The sequence below is a fragment of the Pleurodeles waltl genome, chromosome 12, assembly GCF_031143425.1.
Source record: "Pleurodeles waltl isolate 20211129_DDA chromosome 12, aPleWal1.hap1.20221129, whole genome shotgun sequence".
In the NCBI taxonomy this organism is placed as follows: Eukaryota; Metazoa; Chordata; class Amphibia; order Caudata; family Salamandridae; genus Pleurodeles; species Pleurodeles waltl.
This window is the reverse complement of record NC_090451.1, coordinates 600,877,840-600,901,636: the sequence shown is the minus strand read 5'-3', so window position 1 is coordinate 600,901,636 and position 23,797 is coordinate 600,877,840. Positions and strand designations below refer to the sequence as shown.

Here is a 23,797-nt window from a genome sequence, read left to right as displayed (position 1 = left end):
CCCAGCATTGTCTCATCTATACCGATAAAAATTCTGCCCCACGTGTCAGCCTAAAAATGTTTTTTTCCAAACTGCCCTTTTGGACCCGCTTTGGTTCCCCCTCAATTTCAACATGTTTTTAGCTCTTCCCTGTCACAAGCACTTGGCCTACCTACACAAGTGAGGTATCATTTTTACCGGAAACTGAGGGAAACTTTGGGTGGTAGGAAATGTGTCCGGGTGCGGTGATCCCACACAGAAATGTGGGAAAGAATTAGATTTTTTGCCTAAATTTGAGGTTTGCTGAGGATTCTGGGTAAGAAAACACTGGGGGATCCACGCAAATCACACCTCCCTGGACTCCCTTGGGTCTCTAGCTTTCAGAAATGTCTGGGTTTGGTAGGTTTCCCTGTATGGCTGCTGAGCCCTGGGCCAAAAACGCAGGTGCCCCCGCAAAAACAGGTAGTTTTGTATTTGATCATTTTGATGTATCGAGATAGTGTTTTGGGGCATTTCCTTTTGCGGGTACTAGGACTACCCACACAAGGTACAATTTTTATCCGGAGGCTTGGGGGAACGCTGGGTGGAAGGAAATTGTGGCTCCTCTCACATTCCAGAACTTCATCACTGAAATGTTAGAAAAAGGTGTTTTGTTGGGCAAATTTTGAGGTTTCCAAAGGATTCTGGGTAACAGAACCTGGTGAGAGCCCCACAAGTCACCCCATCCTGGATTCCCCTAGGTGTCTAGTTTACAAAAATGCACAGGTTTGGTAGGTTTCCATATGTGCCGGCTGAGCTAGAGACCAAAACCCACAGCTTGGCACTTTGCAAAAATCATCTCTGTTTTCTATGGGAAAATGTAAGGTGTCCATGTTGTGTTTTGGGGCATTTCCTGTCGCGAGCACTTGGCCTACCCACACAATCGAGGTACCATTGTTATCGGGACACTTGGGGGAACACAGAATAGCAGAACAAGTGTTATTGCCTCTTGTCTTTCTCTACATTCTTGCCTTCCAAATAGAAGACAGTGTGTAAAAAAGACTTCTATTTAAAAAATGCCCTGTAATTCACATGCTACTATGGGCACCCTGGAATTCAGAGATGTGCAAATAATTACTGCTGCTCAACACCTTAATATGTGCCCATTTTGACAATACAAAGGTTTTCTTGATACCTATTTTTCACGCTTTATATTCCAGCAAATTAATTGCTGTTTACCCGGTATACAATGAAACCCCATTGCAAGGTGCAGCTCATTTATTGGCTCTGGGTACCTAGGGTTCTTGATGAACCTATAAGCCCTATATATCCCCACAACCAGAAGAGTCCAGCAGACGTAACAGTATATTGCTTTCAAAAATCTGACATCGCAGGAAAAAGTTACAGAATAAAATGTGGATTAAAATGGCTGTTTTTCTCACCTCAATTTCATTTTTTTTCTTCATTTCAGCTGATATTTTCTGTAGGAAAACCTTGTAGGATCTACACAAATTACCCCTTGCTGAATTCAGAATTTTGTCTACTTTTCAGAAATGTTAGCTTTCTGGGATCCAGCATTGGTTTCACACCCATTTCTGTCACTAACTGGAAGGAGGCTGGAAGCACAAAAAAATGTAAAAAATGGGGTATGTCCCAGTAAAATGCCAAAATTGTGTTGTAAAATTGGGTTTTCTGATTCAAGTCTGCCTGTTCCTGGGGTAGGGGAGCGGGGGCAGGAATGGCCTAAAAATTATTTGCTCCCCTGGGGAGCGGCCATTGCCCAAGGGGCCGCTCCCCTTATGTTAATTTCCCCCCAAAAAACAAAAAAATCCCCTGGTGTCTTAGTGGTTTCTGCAGAAATGGCCTTGAAACAATTTGGCCCCCCAGGGAGCGACCCTTGCTGAAGGGGTCGCTCCCTAAACATAAAAGAAGAAAAAAAAAAAAAAATCCCTGGTGTCTAGGGGGTTTTCTGCCCCCCCCCCGTTCCCCCCACACCCCCAGGGGGCAGATCAGCCTAATTATAGTAGGCTGATCTGCCCCCAGGGAGGGGAGAAATGGCCTGAAAATGACTTGCCCCCCTGGGGAGCGGCCCTTGCCCAAGGGGCAGCTCCCTTATGTCCATTGTCAAAACAAAAAAAAAAAAAAAATCCCTGGTGTCTACTGGGCATTTCTGCTGCCCGATCGCATTGAGATTGGGCAGCAGAAATGCTTGCAGAGACATGAAAGGAAAGGAAAGGCCTTTCCTTTCCTGTCATGTCTCTGCTGGCCCCCTCCTCCCGAGCAGAAGAGAAATGCTAAGCATTTCTCTTCTGCAATTGCGCTGGTGCTTCCATCGCGATGGGAGGTGATCTCTGATGAGGTCAGCACGCTTTTGCGTGCTGATGTCATCAGATGTCTCCGGGGATGTCGGGGAAGCGATTCCCCTTGCAGCCCTCACCTGGGGGAGGCGGCCCTCGGGGGAGCGCTAGCGCTTCCCCCGAGGGCCGGTATATGGACGTAATGGTTACGTCCATGGTGCCACACTGGCGCAGTCATGGACTTAACCATTACATCCATTGTGCAAGGGGTTAAGGGTTGCTTGTTTGCAGGAAATTTTGTCAGCAGAGAGTCACATAAATGTAACTGTGCCGTTTCCCGCTGGCCTGGTTCAGTTTCAAGTTTTTCCTGCCTTTCTAGATCGCTGTTGGTCACTTCAATGGATCCCGCTCATCGATAAACCTCTTCCAGCACTTTCTCTACCCCAGGGCCGTAACATTTTCATTTTTTTGTATTGAAGGTTACTGCATTGGAAATTATGGTATTTGTAGGACACAACCGCTGGAATCTACACAGAATCCGGATGGATTGTGGAAAGTGGTCACTCCCTGAGCGGACACGTATTTGATAGGAGGTCATTTGAGGCAAAGCTACTTCACTAATTAACGTAAAGTCAATTGTTGAACTTTTTTTTGCCACTTGAGAAGGTAATTGAGGGGGGTGAAACCTCCTTTTGGTGACAAATCAAATGCCTCAGGCCAAGATGTTCGAACCTCTTTCCCAGATTCATTCCGCTAAGTTTTAAGCCTGCTTTTGTGCTGGCCTTGCCTAATTCTGCATTAAAGTCTCCAGAGATTAAAAAAAAGTCACATACTTATACTGCTTCTATAGAATTTTCATAATTTTAAACAATGGTTCCATGTTTTCACTTTTTGTGTACTTCGTGAGGATAAATATATATACTGAAAAGCAACAATGACATACGGGAAACATGCTTTCTTGGGTACCAGCTTGATTGGAAGCATCCAGTTGACAATTCATTCAATGGCCAGTTGTATTTGGTAGAACAAAAGTTGAGAGACCATCTTTAGGACTTCTGAATTTCAGGGACTTTGTTGCTGGAATGTGATACCCAACATAGCCTGTAATTTGAATTGGCTCTGTGGGCCAAGTTTCCTGTTTCAAATGATGTTGCAATTCTGGAGAAACCCCCTCACCTCCACATATATAGTGGGTTCTCCAGCCCGTGAGTGTTCCAGGAACAGATGTTTATACTATCTTCCTCTATTGCGGAGATGTGAGGTTTTTCATCAGGACGAGTGGAAGATTTGACCGTTTAAAGGCCGATGCTTGTTCCGATTATTAAGAAGTGATGAGACGACTTACACTTGCTGAATCATGCTCTGGTAGAGCATACTCAGGCACTTCACAATTGTTAGATTTTGCAATCTAATCAAGGTGTTACCTACTTCTACAGCTCCTCTTAAGACTGAGCTCCCCATGGTTTCTGTCGGGAGCAATGGACCGGGGTAGCAAGGAGGTTCGATCTTTTGAAGCACGATTCTCCATGAGTTGAAGATGTCTTGCTTTGCCAGAATTTGAGCTACAATTTCTGAGGAGGCCCACCATGTTAATATTGCCTCTCTATCACTTCTGTTGGGATGTGGTGTAAACTCAACTGACCACAGGACTGCAGATGTAATGCATGCTAGGGACTGAATTTCATTGGTGGGTTTGATAATGGTTCCTCTGTTTAAGATATTGAATGCCCCCCATCAAGTTATAATACGGAATTAACAATAGTTTGTTGTCTCCAGGGTCCCCACTTGGTTGCTGCATTTCAGGTTGTTGATACCTTGAAGCTCAGCCCCTTTCGATTGCTAGTCCTTGTCCAGCACTAAGTGTTGCATGGGCCCTGTGGCCCACGTGGAATTCCAGCTTGTTGTGATTGGTTATTTGTCTAATCTGATTCTGCAGTGAACGGGACACGGACCTACTGGACTCTTTGGCCGTTAGGCTGATGGTTATTGTACTCCTGCTCCGTAGGACAGTATAATGCTTCTACCTGTAGAACTTGGCTACCTCCCCGACTTTTTCTCACTTTTGGGCTTCCGTTTTTCAATGACTGATTTTGTCAGTTCATATTTTCGAGTGCCAGTATCGAAGACTAATCCTTGATGGGTTTCTGCATTTTGGCTTTTGTAATCATCCTTATGTTTACCCGTTTCCGTATTTGTAGCTGGTGGACTGTCCATGTGCCTTAAAACTGAATCATGACCAATTGTTAACTGGCCAGAGTTTTTTCCTGCACACTGTTTGGCGTACTCTGGGGGGCTTGCCGCTGCTGTAATCCTTTGTGGACTCCTGTATAGGTTCTTCTGCCAGGAGGCTTTTGTTTCACTTTTTAACTTGTTTCCCCCCGTGGAGTCAGTAGCCTGTAAGATTCTAGTTATAGTGAATAGATTCCATATACTGTTTTGCTGCACCACCTTGCCTATCTTACGTGCTTTCCTTTGCCTTTTCTTTTACCTCTTGGTAATTGTCATCCCATTTTCTGCTATTTCTGCAGCCACTTCAGCGCAGTTCTCTCTCCTGAGAGTGACTGCATCTTGTGTCCGGGAGCTTGTTTCGCTTTTGAGATCTGACCCATCGTCTAGAGGGGGTATAAATAGCCTGTGTAAGGGTTTTTTCTATTTCTTGAGAAACTTCAGTATCTGCAGTGTCCTTTACCACTGATTTTTCATTAGCTTCATATTCTACAACACAGTGCCTGGCAAGGGATCTGGATGTGTGGGCCCTTACTTCTGTCAAGATGTCATTAATGATTGTTGACACCACTTGGGGTTTTTCCACTGAAAGTGCACACTGACATGAGACTTGCTGGGCATAAGAGGGGTTTTCAGTTCTCCTTATCAAATCGTTGAGTGCTTGTAGCTTCTTGTCAATACCCACTATGTGCACTGCCAGAAAATTGAGAAGAGCCACCTGAAGTTCCTGTTTGTCAGCTTGATGGTGAATTGCTGCGGACATTGCGATCATAGTCGACAAGAGGGCCCGCCACGTAGCCGCTAGCTCTCCCCTTACAGAAGCTTCAGAAATTTCCTTATTGACTTTAGTTAAATGTGAAGAAGACAGAGGGTTGTCAGATTCCTCCTTGATGTACTGTCCATTTGTTCATCCTGCTTGTTCAAACTCCTCAAGCTCCTGAACTCAAAGGAAAATGTTGTCTTGACTGGAGAACTACTGCTGGAAATAGAAAACGGGCTTAAGCTGACTCTTGTAGTTTGTGCGTCTCACCTCCCCTTGCAGGGGGATAGTAGGCTGTGCAGAGGGAGAGTTGGCCGGGCCTACACTGGCATCCTGCTTGCTTAATACTATTTCTAAAAAGTCGATTAGCAATTGATCCTGAGGCTCTACATCAACTGATTGCCCTTGGTGATTTGTTAAGGGAGAACTCGGACTCAGATTATCTCAGTTACTGACATTAAAAGATGAGAAGGAGTCAGGCGGATTGCAATTATGTATGTTCACTTGAATTGTTTGGCTGGGATTGCTAAAATGTGGCTTCGGTACTTTGCTGGCTTCTGACCAGTCTCAGCGACCTCTGTTCGCCATGAGGACCTCGTCACTATTTGCAGGTGTAATATTGAGTCTAGCGAGGAGAGTTGCGGAGGACTGCTGAAACCAACAGGCAAGTTATCTACGGGTTTTGTTAATAAAAAGTTGGTAATTTTCTATCCCTCTTTCTTGATGGTAGCTATTAATTTTGCTTTTTTTGGACGCAGCTGTTCTTGTAGGAGGCTTCAGGTCTGCAGTTTCACCCTGACATGCAGCTAGGTCCTCCTCTAAAGATCCTGGAGAACCGTGCCTCGGTCAGTTTGTTGCCTTGTTCCTCCCCAGCCAGCGTCATCCTCACTTTCCCGGACCGCATTATTGCTCCCATAACTCAGGAGAGCAGCAACTTATAAGACGTGAGGAAGTTTTCCCAGGTAGTCAACTGTATGTTGGTGGTTGGAGATGACCAACGGGTTTGAGTGATTCCTTATGCTGCTGCCACAATTCTGCAAATATTTCTGCACCTTCTTTGCCACCCAGCCAATACTGTTAAATGTTGCAGATATTGCCCGTCTTGCGGTCCTGGTTTGGGAAGATCTACTCTGGGGCCGCCGTACACTAATAGAGTCCACTGTCATCAATTAACACCCCTGACGACTGAGAACTCAACTTAGACAGGCAGGCACAATCACCCCCTGAGATTGAGCTTCATCCTACCCAGGGATAAATGCCGTTCTTCTTTCTGAGTACTACACTTCTTGCCAAGTGAGCCGGTGAGCCTCTAAGGCTTTGTGAGCCTTTGTAAGCGGGCAAGGCAGTTGCTGAAGGTGTTACTGACCATGCTGGAGCAGTCCTCCACTTGTGCGCAAGCAGCACTGGCCTAACGCCGACCGCTTATGTGCATTGATGGAGGGCTGCGGCCTAACAACCTCATAGCATACACAGACCACTCCAAGAACTGCTCAGATCTCACCCTTGGCCACTCTTTCCTATGACTCTTACTAAAGTGTCCTTGTCTTTGTCCTTATGTCCTAAGGGTTCCTGCTGCCTGGACCTGCCGCCTAGTCCCAGCGCCACCACACCCCTAACCAAGAACACTGCCGCCACTGGGAGCCCACCGGACCTCCTTGTCTCCTTAAATCTCTCAGTTCGAAAAGCGAGTTGCAGAGGGGGAGCACGAGCACGCTCTTAGGGCATGCAATTGCAAGTGCTTACTTGAGTAGGCCTGCAGAGAGGCTAAAAGGGCTGAGCAATAGATAGCGCCTATGTCTGAGCAGGCCACAACAAAGTTGGTGGTCGCAGGTATAGCTACTCCTTGCCTGCACTGAGGCTCAGCGGTTTCACGACTCTAAAAGCTGCTGCACATGGCGGCCACCGCTTGCCTACAAGTTGGCTGCTTGCTGCCCTCCTGCCTGCCAGCCTGTACCCCCCGGCCCCCACAGACAGCCTGTCGATCCACTCAGGCCTTCAGCAAGGAGGCATCAAGCAAGGAGGATCAGGCAACCGGCAGTACAGAAGCAGCTTCCCTGCCGCTTCTCCCAGCAACAACCCAAGACAACCTACAGATCCGCTCAGGCCATCAGCAGAGGGGAGGGTGAGGGGCAGCAATCAATGGCAAGCAACAAGGATCGGGCAGCTGGCAGTGGCAGCAGCTTCCCAGCCGCATCTACCAGCGGCAGCGATCTTCCGGCAGCAACTCATCACACAGCCTCATCATTACTCCGGGATGTCCAATCAGAACCAGATCACTCTTAGAGGAGATACACTTCATGCACACTAGCAAAACCACCTGTTGCACTGCATGTTGGTTGGCTCTAGAACATGGAGTTTTGCCTTAGTGGCTAAATCATTTAATCTTCATCTTGTCGGATAATCTGACGGAGGCTACTGTAGAAAGACCTCCATGATGTACTTACAGGGCCCGAATTAACTGAACAAGAGATCTGGCTTTAGAATGCAACTGATGAGCCTGAAACATAAATCACAGTGTGAACTTAAGGCACTGATGTGTCTCTATGGAGGTTCTTCACTTCAATATCTGTAACATTATGAATGTAATATTACTACCAACGACTGAATTGAAAGACAGCGGCTTGTATTTCACAATCAGAGAGTAGGCTGCGAGATGGTCCATCTTATGTGGTGCACTTGAAAGCTCATGGAACCTATATATTGAATATGTTCCGCATCCATAAAGTGCAGAACCAGCTCTCCAGAATTGAGATCAGCCCACATACTGACAACGTATTTCAGGGAGGAATCTCGGGGGAGAAACATGTGAGGTTGCTCATTTGGTACAAGAGAAGTTAGTTTTCGGCACCAGTATCCCTGCTCAGTCTTTTTGAACCCTACTCTCATGTTCTTGACTTCTTGCTCTGCTGAGGATTATGAGGGCCATCCTTTACTGTCCCACAGCAAAATACAGCATTTAAGTTCTGACGATATCTAATTGGCTGCCAAGTTGAAGGTCTCAAGCGTGACGCAAGCCTTACCTTGGAATATGGTCTCAAACCAAACAGATAAGCGACGGCAGGGCAGCAACATCAAGATGGACAACACAGGCTGTGGATGACAACAATCTAGACATTAAACGAGAACGCTGACTGCAGTGAAAGTGTTCCAATGATTACTGTGGTTTCTGAGATATTGACCACGTTGGGCCCTTTTGCTAGGTTGGCACTCTGCCAGAGAAGAGGACTCCTTTTCCAAGCAGAAAGCCTTTGGGTATTGGCTCAATACCAAAAAATACAAATGAAAGCAATCTATGGTTAATGAATCCTATACCATAACATCTTGCACAGATGTATGGGCAATTCATCAACTATCATGTCAATGGGAGATATTGGCATCAATTCTCACATTGCAGACGGATTACCATCATAAGCAAATGAAACATCCTAAAAACCCCATTCACCATGGATGAAGCATCATAACCACTGAAAGAACAAAAAGTACAGATGTCAGAATACAGCATGTTTCCACACACTACCGACAATGGAAGAAGTGAAGGAAGAGCAAGCCAACCAGGACCCAAGAAATAAAGTCTTAATTGTGGGTTATGCTGTATGATCTCCTTCATCCTATACCCCTAAATTATAAATTATACAATGCCAACACAGTCTTAGCCTCACAGATGTTTACATCAGGCCAGCAGTGTACACATGGCAAGTAATTACAGCTACTGGCTACGGTTTATGGAGATCAAAATAAGACCTCACATGATGTCCGAGGATCTGCTCATTCTCAGCCACTCCTAACACAACATAAAAGCTCCAACCTCTAGACTAGCGCCGAACTGGAAAGGAAGACAAACAATACGCACCGATCATAAAATGTTGGGTTCCTCTCTCACCTGGCGCTGGTCTTAGACTGAACAGAGGCTGCAGTCTCCAGAGGACTTCCCATTCATCATGTCCCTACATAAAAACAGAAAGCACATCTTCAAATTGCCATACTGTTTACTACTAGAATTTAAATCCCAAACCAATAATTTTATTTTCTAAGGCTAAAAACAAAAGTGAAGTATTACATGCAGACACTGCTTAATGTTAGAGTCACTGGTGAGCACAGAATATAAAGCAGAACAAAGGAATTTTGGAATCGGTCTAGGTCTTCCTGTTTAATGAAAATAAAACACTACGGAATCAGTGATCACTCAACCCTCTTAAAAACCCTCTTAGTTTGCTTGCACAGGGTACTTTCTTCTTCCTCTCTTTGGAGATCTCAAAACACTACCTAAGAAAGTAAACATTGTGCATAGTCTGAAGCCCTGCTTGTTTGTTATTTAACCAGCTTCTCTACTCCTGCCATCTAAAATGAAACCTCTTTCAGGACCTCCAAATCCAAGAATTCCACCTTCATGGGGAAATATTTCTCACCTAATGCCTAAAATCTGTAGATACCGTAATCACCACTCCCACTTGTCCATAATTCCTTTCTGGCACCTCTCATCAAGTATTCCATCACCCCAGTTCAAGCATGACCTTTTTGTACCTCTCATTCCCTGCAATTGTCTAATCAGATTTGGGCTTTGTGTTCATTTTGCATTGAGGCCCCCCGTGCTTACTGCTTGGGTTTGGGGTCTTCGCTGAATCTAATCATATTAGTCTACAGACAGAAGTTCTGAGTTGTTTACAACTTGCTCATCCATATTAGCTTTCCCTCACCTATCTTCTGCTTGGTCCTCCGGCCATGGTGTACTGTGATGGCAACTGCCTCAGTTTGCAAGCTGGAATGGCAGCATACCGTATATAGCATACAGTTTCTCGGTTCACTGAAAAAGCACTTGCAGTAGCTGCTCCTGATATAAACACTGCAAGGTGGACAATCAGGCTCTCTAGCCTGTAGGAAAGTGTGTAGGTTTATGAGAGCAATCAGATCTTTTCAGCACAATCATCTTATACTGGAACGCTTAGAAATTTAACTCCATGGTTTCCAAAGAGGTGCTTATAGAGAGATTAGCACTACTAGAACTTCTTCACTGAACAGGAATGATGGGCATGACGTGGAGCTCTTATGCACTACACTGTTTATAAAAGTTCTAGACTATTACTGGGAACTGTACTTAATTTACCAGCTGATAGTATCTGAGGCAGTTTAGGGGAATAAAACCAGCACTTAATATGGATAGCTGTAAGGGTTTTACCTACTTGCTGAGTACCCAGCAATTTTCTTTACAGACCTGCTTTCAGATACAGGGAGTCCCTCACATTGACGGCTTAGTAATGTTCCAGGGCAGTCATTTTCTAAAACTCAAAAGTTTAGATGGAGAAGTGGATAGTGCCTAGATGACCTTAATCTAAGTCTCTATGCTGAGCAGAACAAATTCAAAATTGAGATGTAGGCCTATTTTGAGGCAGCAGGTAGAAAGGGGCTAAAAGACTTTCTTTTTTAACTCTGACCGGCCAATTTACTTATGTTCTGCATAATTTCCCGGTGAATAGAACTAGTCGCCTGGAGAGTGGGACTTTTAACTTGCATGATATTTCTACACAAATTAGCTTACTTCTCAGTGACTGGAAAGTGAAGAAACCCCTGAAAGAAGTGAAAACAAAACTAACCTCTATAACTTAGAAACTGTCAGTGTTTGCAGTCTTTGCCATAATCTTCCACTTCTACTAGTCAGCAGTAACCGTGTGAAATGTGTGCACAGGAGGCTTTATCTTCAAGTATATGTCCACCTTTCTTGCCCTGTTTCTAATGTGTGTCTGAATACCAAGTGCATTTTCTATCCCACAACAACCCAGAGCTTTTGGCCAAGTCTTTGCCACTTCCTTAAACATAAGATGGACTGGATTTAAGCTTTTCAGGCCAGGCCTATGAAGCTACTATGCCGAATGGGTTTCACCAAAGCTATCTGTGTCCACGATTTGGATTTCAAAGGCTTGCATCATACCTAATCCAAGACAGAAAAGACAATTCTAAAGTTTTGAGGCAAACACCTAAGCAAAAGCGGTTGAAGTGGAAGGCCCTTTTTAGTCTAGCTACCTTCTGGTTCAGGGTGTTCAAAAGGGGTGAAGTGAGAAGGACCAAGGTGCTCTGAAGGGCTGTAGTAAGAAGAACCCAGATCCATTGAAAGAAGAAACAAATAACTATGGATAGAAGCCTAATGATTATCACAATATTCACAATAACCCAGCAAGTGAATGGAATGCCTCCATGTCAGTCCCATATCTCACAGCTCAAAAGGCCCCACTTTAAACCATTTCACTATAATGAGTCTATTCTCAACATGAAGAACCATTAACAAGAAATGCCCATGGGGCGTAGTATGCCAAGCTGGCCGACAACACATACTAGAGCTGAGCCGACGGCCCTAATCGAATCCTGAAATATTACAGCTCCACGGGGAAAATAAGAGGGAGTTCTATAGCCCCAGAGCGCTTGCTGTACTGTGCTCCCTGGAACTGTGGCGGGCAGGAGCTCTGACAAATGCAGAGAGCTGGAACTACTGACTTGAGAGGGGCCGTCCCTCTGGAGCTGAAGACTCCTGGTGTTGGACTGGGCCTGTGACTCTCACCTTGCAAGTGGACCAGGGACATGTGCAAGTCACCCATCTGGGAGAAGAAATGGTGCTGGAGCTCCCACAAGTGGAAGTAGCTCTCCTGGCTGGTGAGGCGGCATGTGCTTAGCTAGGTAGGACTGCACTACAGCAGGTGGCTCTTGATGCACATCATGGCTAGGATTGATGGTAGATTTACTATGGTTGCGCCAAGGTTGTGATCTTCTCTTGCCCCTTTGCTTGAACTGTCTGGACTGGAAAATCAGTTCCAGGCCTGCCATCTAAGGATTGCTTCTCTGGGCATAGTTTTTCTGCGATTGCTAGGAAGGTCTTTGTCTTGCGGGCATGCACATAATGCACTGGCACCATGCCAAGAGCTTACCCACATGGGATTATTGCTCATAACCTTAATTACAAAGCTGAGGATCTAAAATATGGCAATCCGATCATAAGAATTTTCCTGGATTGTACGCAACATGTGCAGAAACAGTGATGATCCTTTGATGCAGGGAAACAAAAGCTGCATGCCATGGAACACAAATGCACGTTGCTGTATTATCCTGCTAAACTACATGTTGTCCATGAAGGGAAGACATGTTTTGTTTTTTTGGAGCCCACAGAAATTTGGAATTGGTTTGACAAGAAAAAGGTGTCACCAACACAATCAAGAAAGTCAGGGCAGGCGGCTGACAGTCTGGTCACCCCATCAAGGGGACTACGCAAGTGCCTAAAGATATAACATCGTCAATTCAAGTAGTGGAGTAGTGGTACAAGAGGAAGGCACACTGGCCATGGAGACTGTTACCATGCATGTGTGAAATGACAATAGGAGCAATGGTGAACCAGTCTGACAAATCCATCTTTGGGAAGTCCTCCGGGTGACAAGGAATAACAGATGGCACGCATGACCTGACGCTGGAATGGGCATAATGTTATCTGGAGGTCCTGGTTGGGAGGAGGCAGGTTTGAGTGGTACTTCCGCACTTCACAAAATTGTGTTTCACTGTACTAAACCGTTATTTGGCAGATGCCAAAAAAATATGTTGTCCAGTTTGACAATGTGACTGGCCTGTTATAGAAGGGAAAGGTTCTAAAAGTCTGGTTTGCATCCCCATTAGCCTTATGGTGCGGTACATCCAGCTGGGTTTCTGTTTTTTTCCTGTTTTAGGGTTCTTTTTCTGATTTCATCTATACCTCTTTCCATTTCCCCTGTTCTTCTTACTTTCTTCTGGCTCTGTGCTTAATGGTATAGTGGCTGGGGTACTGCCCCCTCAGTGGGTGACATTGTCTAGTTGTAAAAGGGTGGATCCACACTTGGGATTGCGATTCTCTGCCTGTGTGGATTTTAGGGGTGGTAGTGCATGGGTTATTAAGGGGGGGTATATAGCCAATTCCAAAATGTCTTTTTGTTACATGTTCTGAGTTCGAGGTTGAACTAGATGGGAAAACATAAACAAGGTTGGTTTAGTGCTTACGGGGGGAGGCTGGAAGAGTTTGGATATTTTTTTCTATTGAACCCTGCCAGTAGATAGCTGTTATTTGTTGCTGCAGCTGCTCATATAGGATTGGCCTCTGGAATATTCCTGCAGACCAACTTTGGTCCCCATTGCCTGACGACAGAGAGGGTCTTGGCTGTATCCGACCTGACAATATGACAGGGACAGTTAGGATCACAATCTGGAATGTGGAGATACAAGACCATATTTAAACAGTACAGGGTCCATACATATGCAAGGAGGCAGGCCATTCAAATATTATTCTTGCAAGAAACACACTTGACAGAGTTGGAGACAGTAATGACTTACAAAAGGAATGGAGAGGGCAGCTTTATTTGACCACAGAACCATCTTCTGCTAGGGGAGTGGCAATCAGGTTAGTCCCAGGGGTTACTTTTCAGCACAGATACAATAAATCAGACATACAGGCGCTGATATATACTACATTTAGGGGCTACTAAATGGTAAGGAGCTACATTTCCTAAATGTGTATGCCCCAAATATAGACAATGCCACTTTCTTTTGGAGAATTATGGACACACTGTCACCATATATTCATGTCCCCCTGACATGGGGAGACACTAGGCAGACACTCTGCAAGGTTACGTACTAAGCCGGCTATGACACAAGCTTTAATTGAGATGATGGCTATATTGGGTTGCATTGATATCTGGAGGGAGCTTCATCCCTCAACACAGGTATATTCCTGCCACTCATGGACATATAATACATATAGTTAATTAGATCGTATACTGATGATGAGAAACATAGCCACCAAGTCAGCGGTTGCAGATTACCAATGTATATTTCTATCAGATCACACACCATTGATGATAGAGTATACCACAGCATGCATGGTTCCGTCTGTCCCTCTGTAGAGACTGCAGTCAAAGACATTACAAACCAGTGTGTTTCATGCTGAAATGCAGAAAGCTATAGAGGGATATTTTAATCTGAACTAGGAGTTTGTCCCAACTAGAGCAAGTGAATGGGATGCATTCAAGGGAATGCTTCTAGGTGAAGGCCTTATCAAAACAACTGGCATTCAGCAACAGTTACGGACTAAGATATGTATATTAGAGGAGAGGGTGGCCTGTTTGCAGTTCAAGGAACCATTGCACCCAGCTATGTGAGACCAGTCAGAGTCAGTCCAGATAATATTAGTAGAGAAATAGGATCAGTTGGATACTCTAACACATCTAATAGGTTAGATGAACGAGTTACTTACCTTCGGTAACGACTTTTCTGGTGGATACATTAGCTACCTGTGGATTCCTCACCTCATGAATACTCCCATGGCGCCAGCATTCTACGGAAATCTTCTTACTAGTCTCTGCACGTCGACGAGGACGTCACTGTCTCGCACGCGACGCCGTCTGACGTCATACAGGCAATAAGAGGTCCTCGACGACGTGCAGACGTCAGTACCAATCATTTTTTACGTGCATGAGAACAACCAGGCAATGCAATGAAAGAACAAAGCAACATCCATTATATTGTAAAAATACACCACATTGTATGAATAACTGTAAATCTTCTTTATGTACATATATATATATATATATAAAATCTCTCTTTTAAAATATATACACACACCAAGTATATACACAAAGATATATACATATATATATATATAAATATTATATATATACATCTATTGCACCCTCAAAGATCAAGAGGAGCGCACTCAAGGATTACTTGGCAAGACCATAAAGGCAACGGGGAGGCGGGTGGGACCGTGAGGAATCCACAGGTAGCTAATGTATCCACCAGAAAAGTCGTTACCGAAGGTAAGTAACTCGTTCTTCTGATGGATACAACTACCTGTGGATTCCTCACCTCATGAATAGAGTCCCAAAGCAGTACCACGCCCGGCGGTGGGTGCCTAAATGGTCAAACCAAGAAATCCTGCAGCACTGACCGTGCAAAATGGCCGTCCCTTCTAACCTCAGAATCTAAACAGTAATGTTTTGCAAAAGTGTGAAGGGACGACCAAGTTGCGGCCTTGCAGATGTCGACCACAGGAACACCTCTGGCTAAGGCCGAAGTGGCCGACTTAGCTCTGGTGGAATGAGCTCTAATGCCCTCAGGAGGATCCTTCTTTGCCAAAGAGTAACATATTTTAATGCAAAGAACAACCCACCTAGATAGTGTTCTCTTGTGGACTGCCTTTACTCTCCTCTTGCCCACGTATCCAATAAACAGCTGATCCTCCAGCCTGAAATCCTTTGTTCTATCGATAAAGAAGCTCAACGCTCTCTTTGGATCCAGACGGTGCAGTCTTTCTTCCTCTTTGGAAGGATGAGGCGGAGGATAGAACGTGGACAAAGTAATTGCCTGAGCCAAATGGAAGGGTGAAACAACCTTCGGGAGGAAAGCAGCCTTGGTCCTCAACACCACCTTATCCCCATAAAAAGTTGTATAAGGGGGTTTTACTGATAAGGCCTGCAACTCACTCACTCTCCTTGCTGATGTTATAGCTATCAGGAAGACTGTTTTTAAAAACAAATACCTCAAGGGGCAAGAATGCATAGGTTCAAAAGGGGACCCCATAAGGAAAGTCAGGACTAAGGACAAATCCCATTGCGGCATAACGAATGGCTTTGGAGGATATTGATTTAGAAGGCCTTTCAAGAATCTGATAACAATAGGGGATTTAAATAAAGATGGTTGGTCTGGAAGACATATGAAGGCTGACAAGGCCGATAAATAACCTTTAATGGTAGCCACTGCACAACCTTTCTGCGCCAGAGATAGAGCAAAAGACAAAACGTCCGATAGATGAGCTTGCAAAGGATCAATCTGCCTCTCTCCACACCACGCAACAAATTTAGACCACCTATTAGCGTAGATAGATTTAGTGGAGTGTCGCCTGGCCGCTAATATAACATCCACTACCTCAGGCGGGAGAGAGAAGGAACTCAGGTTGCCCCGTTCTCCAGGCATGTAGGTGCAGACTCTGGAGGTTGGGGTGTAGAACCTGCCCCTGCGACTGCGAGAGGAGGTCTGCCCTGAAAGGGAGACGGAGCGGCGGGCACGTTGAGAGTTGGAGAAGGTCGGAGTACCACACCCTCCTTGGCCAATCCGGAGCTATTACGATTACTAGAGCCCGGTCTTGGCGAATCTTCCTCAATACTCGAGGAATCAAGGGTATGGGAGGAAACGCGTAAAGCAACTGGCCGCACCAGGTCATTTGAAACGCGTCCCCCAATGCTTCCTGCATCGGATACTGAAGGCTGCAGAACAACGGACAATGCGCGTTCTCTCGAGTGGCGAACAGATCTACCCGAGGAAACCCCCACTTCTGGAAGATTAAACGGACTTGATCTGGATGGAGACGCCACTCGTGGTCTGCCGAGAAGTGGCGACTGAGACTGTCCGCACGCACGTTCAAGACTCCGGCCAGATGGTTTGCTATCAAGCAAATCCGATGGTCCTTTGCCCAGGACCATAGTCGAAGAGCTTCTCTGCAGAGAAGGTACGACCCCACTCCTCCCTGCTTGTTTATGTACCACATCGTGGTAGTATTGTCCGTTAGGACCTGTACCGACTGACCACGAAGGGAAGGGAGGAAGGCCTTGAGAGCCAGACGTACAGCCCGTAACTCTAACAGATTGATGTGAAAAATCTGTTCCTCTGGAGACCAAAGACCTTTGATCTCCAGATCCCCCAGATGAGCTCCCCACCCTAGAGTGGAAGCATCCGTTATGACTGTGGCCACTGGTGGCGACTGCTGGAACGGTTTTCCTTGTGAAAGATTGTTGCTTGCAATCCACCACTTCAAATCCACAGCAGCATCTCTGGAGATCTTGACAGTACCCTCTAGATCCCCTCTGTGTTGAGACCACTGCCTTCGGAGGCACCACTGAAGAGCCCTCATGTGCCAGCGAGCATGCGTGACCAACAGAATGCAGGAGGCAAAACGACCGAGCAGACGAAGGACCTTGAGGACTGGAACTACCGCTCCATTTCGAAACATTGGAACCAAATCCTGAATATCTTGAATCCGCTGAGGCGGAGGAAAGGCCCGACCCAATGTCGTATCCAGTACTGCCCCTATGAACAGGAGGCGCTGAGAGGGCTCCAGGTGAGATTTGGGCTCGTTCACCGAAAAGCCCAGGTCGAACAACAACTGGGTTGTTGACTGCAGATGACGCAACACAAGCTCCGGGGACTTGGCTTTGATCAACCAATCGTCCAAGTAAGGGAATACTGCTATCCCCTTCCTTCTGAGCTCTGCCGCAACCACCGACATCACCTTCGTGAAGACTCGAGGTGCTGAAGTAAGACCAAACGGAAGGACCGCAAACTGGTAGTGTTGCGATCCCACCACAAACCGGAGATACTTCCTGTGTGACTTGAGTATCGGGATATGAAAGTAAGCATCCTGCAAGTCGACAGACACCATCCAGTCTTCCATGTTCAACGCCAAAAGCACCTGTGCTAGGGTCAGCATCTTGAACTTTTCCTGCTTGAGGAACCAATTCAAGATCCTCAGGTCCAGAATTGGTCTCAAACGACCATCCTTCTTGGGAATCAGGAAATACCTTGAGTAAACTCCTTGACCCCTTTCCTGCTCCGGGACCAACTCCACCGCGCCCTTTAAAAGGAGGACTTCTACCTCCTGTTCTAGCAACAGGAGGTGTTCTTGTGAACAATACGAAGGGCGGGGCGGGATGAGGGGCGGAAACTCCCGAAAGGGAAGGGTGTAGCCTTTTCCCACAACACTGAGAACCCAAGTGTCCGACGTAACAGTCTCCCATTTGGTGAGAAAATGCTGTAATCTTCCCCCTACAGGAGAGGAGTGAGTGGGAAATGGTGGAAGCCTAAGGCTGCTTCCCCTGCTGCACCCCGCCAGAGGATGAGGAAGAGGCAGAGTGCTGCTGAGAGGCTCCCCTGGTGCGGACCCTACCCCTCCCCCTAAAAGATCTATAGGGATGGGAAGAGGCAGGTTGCTGATATCTTCCCCGAAAGGAAGAGGAGGAAGAGCCACGCCCAAATCCACGAAACCTCCTGAAGAATCTGGAAGAGGCCGTGGAAGAAGGAGCTTGGAGTCCCAACGACTTAGCCGTGGCCCTGCTCTCCTTAAAACGTTCCAAGGCCGAATCAGCCTTAGCCCCAAACAGTTTGTCCCCATCAAACGGGAGATCCAACAATGTGGACTGTACATCTGCCGAAAAGCCCGAGTTACTTAGCCAGGCCTGTCTCCTTTCCACCACAGTTGTGCCCATTGCTCTGGCTACCGAGTCGGTGGTATCCAGTCCCGTCTGGATAATTTGGGTCGCAGCAGCCTGGGCATCAGAGACAAGATCCAAAAGACCCTGGGGAAGCTCTGTAAACGAAGAGGAGATGTCATCCATCAGAGCATGAATATACCTCCCCAGGATACAGGTCGCATTAGTGGCTTTTAACGCCAGACTGCAGGACGAAAAAATCTTCTTCGACTGCGCCTCTAGCTTTTTTGAGTCTCTGTCCCCAGGCACCGTCGGGAAAGAACCAGGCGCTGATTTGGACGAACAGGAGGCCTGCACAACCAAGCTCTCCGGCGTAGGGTGCCTAGATAGGAAACCAGGATCAGTTGGAGCCGTCCGATACCTCCTGGCCACGGCTCTGTGAACTGCTGGGGAAGATGCCGGCTTCTTCCACACCTCTAAAACCGGATCCAGCAGAGCGTCATTAAAAGGTAATAGAGGCTCCGCCGCGGCTGAGGCCGGATGCAACACCTCTGTCAAAAGGTTTTGTTTCGCCTCCACCACCGGCAAAGGCAGGTCCAAAAAACTAGCTGCCTTCCGTACCACTGTATGAAAGGAAGCAGCTTCCTCGGTATATTCCCCCGGGGACGAAAGGTCCCACTCAGGGGAAGTGTCCAGCCCACTGGCCGACTCCAGTCCACGCAGCCCATCACCCGAGTCCTCTAGCTCTCCTTCCTCTAGGGCTCGTTGGTACTCCTGCTCCTCTAGTACCCGGAGAGCACGCCTCCTTGAATGCAGTCGTTGCTCAATCCGCGGAGTCGACAACACCTCCGCCGAAGTCGGAGATCGGCGCCGATCTTCCGAAGCCACCGACGCCGCATCCAACGCCACAGGTAACTTCGGCGCCGACTGAAGAGCAGATGAAACGGATGGACCCACCGGAGTCACAGGCCGAAATCTCGACGTCGACGGGATGGAAATCCCTGGGGCCAATCCCTCCGAAGCCATCGGAGCGGCCACCGGCGCCGACACTGGCGCCGAGCCCACGTTCCCAAACGGGAGAAAGGGCATAAAGGGTGCCGGCCGAAGAGGCGCAGGATCACCCAAAGAAAAGGCCAAAGGCCCAGCCGGAGCACCCCCTGGAGCCATCTGTTGGAAGATGGCATACATCGCATTCAAAAATGCGGAACTATCGGCTCCAGGGGTGGGAAAAGCCGGATACTGGGGTGCCTGACTCGGAGGCGACCCCGACGCCGGCCTCGGCGTCTGCGCCGGAGAAAACACCTGAGGCTCCAATACCTCAATCACCGACGCCTGTCCAGGCGAAGTTGGAGACGTCGGAGAGAGCAACGGCGTCGAAGGATGCGGCGTCACCGTGGGGCTGACCTCCCATGTCCTCCGGCGCCGATCCGGAGACCTGGAACGAGCCTCCCTTGAATGACGCCGAGATTCTCTACGGCGCCGGGAGTCTCGATGACGCCGATGTCTTGGAGAAGACTTTTTCTTGTGATGCTTCTCCTTTGACTTGGCCATAAACAGCTTCGCCTCGCGTTCTTTAATGGCCTTCGGATTCATGTGCTGACACGAATCACAAGTCGAGACGTCGTGGTCGGAGCTCAAACACCAAAGGCAATCGGAATGAGGATCCGTCACCGACATCTTGCCTCCACACTCACGACAAGGCTTAAATCCAGACTTTCTCTGCGACATTATTTCCACAGAGAAAGAGTACGCAGCAAGATATACACTGTAACCGCAAGAGTAACAGTTGCTCCCTCGAAGATAACCGTTTCAAATGCACGGAAAAAAGGGAACTGACGTCTGCACGTCGTCGAGGACCTCTTATTGCCTGTATGACGTCAGACGGCGTCGCGTGCGAGACAGTGACGTCCTCGTCGACGTGCAGAGACTAGTAAGAAGATTTCCGTAGAATGCTGGCGCCATGGGAGTATTCATGAGGTGAGGAATCCACAGGTAGTTGTATCCATCAGAAACTCTAACACATCTAATACAGGCAGAAACTTCACAGAGAGGGGGACAGGTCAGGAATGCTACCTGCCTAGATATTTCAGAGGGAACAGCCCCCACCACAGATCCTGGCACTCCATACACTGGAGGGCGGCTGGCTCTCCGCTCCAGGGCATACTTAATGAACCGGAGAACCATCTTAAATGGGTATAGAGTTGGTGACCTGTGATGTTGGGAGTATTTACCAGAGATTATCTGGACGCTCTGCAGCTCCCGCAATTGACGGGAGAGCAGAACAAGACCTTGGAGGAGTCTTTTCGATGAAAGAAGCATGTGGGAGTTCTTAAAGAGCTCCTGGGATCTAAAACCGGGACTAGAGGGTTCTCTCCCCCAACCCCAGTTTCACACAAAATACTCACCTTTCCTAGTAAACAAAATGCTGGAGGTCTTCCTTTAGACCGGGTGGACGAGTGTGGTTTTAATACCAGGACGCAGTACAATGTTAAATATACCGAGATCTTTCAACCCTGCTCATTGTGATTATTTGTTTTAAGTGTTAAGTTTAATGGGTTTTGGGGAGCAATTTGGAAGATTGGTCTGGTTATTGTATATGGCTCCCACAGCAAGAGAACGACAGGATGGGCTGATGTCGGCAGCTTGGCCAATGGAGAGGGGCACCCAACAGCGAAGGCCCCCTTCACCTTTATTGTTTGCTCTCTTAATGGAGCCACTAGTGATACACTTGCAAGAGGCCATGCTGGCTCAAAGAATCAAAGTGGGACATGTGGCACATGTAGGGTCCATCTAGGCAGATGATACCAGGATGTATGATCAGGAACTGCATATCTTGCTGCCCAAGTTATTTACTGCATTGGATAAATCTGGGGCTGCAGCAGAGTTGAGTCAACAGAGACAAAACAGTGGTGTTCCCGCTGGGTTCAGTGGTCAGGATTGAGCCGGATGATACAGAATGATCCAGGGTTGTGCAAATCAGTAGAGTTTTGGAGAAAACTCCCTCTCTCTTTCGCCAAAAAGGTCTTCCTCCTCCCATGCCTGTATCGCCGGCAAAACATTATGTTTATAGTTCCCCACCCATTATTCAAAGAGTTAGACTCCTTATTGATCTCTCTGGTATAGGCAGGTAAAAATCTCAAGAATTAAACTGGAAGTTCTTAAACAAGATCAAAGTGAGGGGGCCTGAGGCTCAGGGATCTAGGGCCAGATGTAGCAAAGGTTTTTACCCATTCTGTGTCTATGGGAAAAAGTGTTTGTACATATGGCCCCTAGAACTGTATTATTTAGTGGCACAGCTCCAGCGTGCGGCTCAATGCTGTGACCCGGAGGAAAATTGTGAAAAAAAAGATTGTTGAGTGGCACCTGGGAAGGAGAACAGTTGCCTGTTGCATTAATAAGATGAAATAAGACCTCTGTTCACGGTTTGATAATAGTTTAACATGTAGCAATGGCATGCTATCACAGCTGAAAAGCCAATAAAATGTCCTCCTTTTTTCAGAGCCTTGGAAATATGGTAGCTGTAGCCATTCCAAAAAATATGCAGGGTTATTTCAGTGTACCGGTGGAGGGTGGGAGGATGCATTACTAAGGGGGATCGGAACTCAAGGGAGACCTTTGTGACGTTTGAAGAGAGAAACTAATTTCGGAGTAGGTCCTTTGCATTTTCTGCATTGCGCCATGATAGCACATACAATCAGAGAGATCTCAACAGGATTCCCCAAAATGCACCCATCGACTACCATACCGGACACATTACTCCAGATGATCCATGCTGCATGTGGTGTGTCTATACCAGGCACTGAAACATGATAGATGCACACAGCCATACACAGCATGGAGGGGTGGCATAGTGAACGGACACCCACACTCACAGATAGAGAACAGGAAAGGGCTTACGGGCAGGTCCACACTATCTCCAGCAATGCTAGGTTCAAGCTGGTGCATTTTAATTGTATACATCTCACATATCTGACATCCACCCGGCTACATAGAAGCTTTCTGGGCAGGCCCTCAACATGTCTGAGATGTGGGGGTGGGAGGTTGACTTCTTCCACACGATTTGGAGTTGTTCACTGCTTGGAGATTATTGGTAGGGGGTCGTAGATAAAATACATGAGGTGGTAAACTGCGCAGAGGGAACTGTATGCTATTGTCTCTTAAATTTAATTTCGAAACAACAAAACTCTAAACTACAACATAAATTTGCATCACTCGCTCTGGTGTTGGCGCGGTGGTGTATCACCATCCAATGGACCAGACAGAGGCCTCCAGCATTGGACGCTTGCGACAGGGATGTACCGGAATGGGCCACAGCTGAAGAAATATGCATGAAAATCATCAGGTCTGATGAGCAAGCAGCCGGGGACTTGTATGATCATTCTACTTGGCTAAGGGATTGGGCTGCAGTCCAGGGAGGGAGGGGACGGGCTGGGGTGTGGAGAAAACAGGGAACCCATGTGAAAATACAGAGAAGACAATAACTGCTATTTGGCAAACTCTTGACGACCACACCAAGATTTGTTTGCATTTTGAGAATGTAATTGTAAATGGCATTCTCACCATGGTATTGCCTGATTTTGTTTCATCTCGTACCTTGAAAGGTGAGCTGATGGAACAGAACTGCTAATGCTCAGATTAGGACACTAGAGGATTTAAGAGTGTCATCTCCTATTTGCTCGGTGTATCACTCTAATTAGACTTCAGCTAATTCTAGGAGATAAACATGTAAGGGCAAGTTAGAGTTGGGAACTTCTCTGCTTCCCAAATTTAGATTTCGGCTCAATACTGGCAGACAAGGAGACTTTCAGAGTCACTTCGATGCCACTGTAACAGCTTAAATCCAAGCAAACAGTGGCAGATTCCCCTAAAAACAGCATGAAATATAATCAGTAGCTGCAGCAAGAGATGGGAGCTATATGCTTATCTCAGAAAGTGTGATATTTCTGGCAAAAATATTTTTAATGGAGAATGAACTACTCTACACCAAACAGCAGAACTCTCTCTACCACTTAATCGTTTTCTTGGGAACTCTGTTACCTAAGGATTTCAAGTCTGGAGTTCAGGTTCAAAATCGCTGTAAAACACAGACCATGAACTTAGAAGAAATGCAGGCACAACAGACTGTTTAAAAAAAGAAATGAGCCTTTATCCTTATGGCACAAAAGCAGAAAAGGAATACTACCACCTGAATAATGTGTGCGATACATTACTGCAATCCATATTGCTTAGTCTGTTTTGGAGTGGGCTCTGCTCAACAGAACTACATACTCCCACTCCCACAGTGCAAGATGTTCTGAGTCGAGGTGGACTTCACAGTCCATACTGCTTTGCCTGCTGTGGAGTAGGCAGGGCTCTGC

The 23,797-nt window shown here is 46.7% G+C and overlaps 1 protein-coding gene across 5 annotated transcripts in view; it reads right to left on the bottom strand.

The window, feature by feature from the left end:
- The window catches only part of USP21 (ubiquitin specific peptidase 21), a 409,008-nt gene that overhangs the window by 309,179 nt on the left and 76,032 nt on the right, over window positions 1-23,797 (bottom strand). For 2 of the 5 annotated variants that reach the window (XM_069217823.1, XM_069217824.1), the window contains exon 3: window positions 9,092-9,185. The exons of 1 other annotated variant lie outside the window; for it this stretch is intronic. In XM_069217823.1, coding sequence (XP_069073924.1) covers window positions 9,092-9,098 — 7 coding nt within the window. In that variant the 5' untranslated portion in view covers window positions 9,099-9,185. The remainder of the gene's footprint in view (window positions 1-9,091; window positions 9,186-23,797) is intronic. 2 more of the 5 variants (XM_069217825.1, XM_069217827.1) reach the window with 1 other exon arrangement.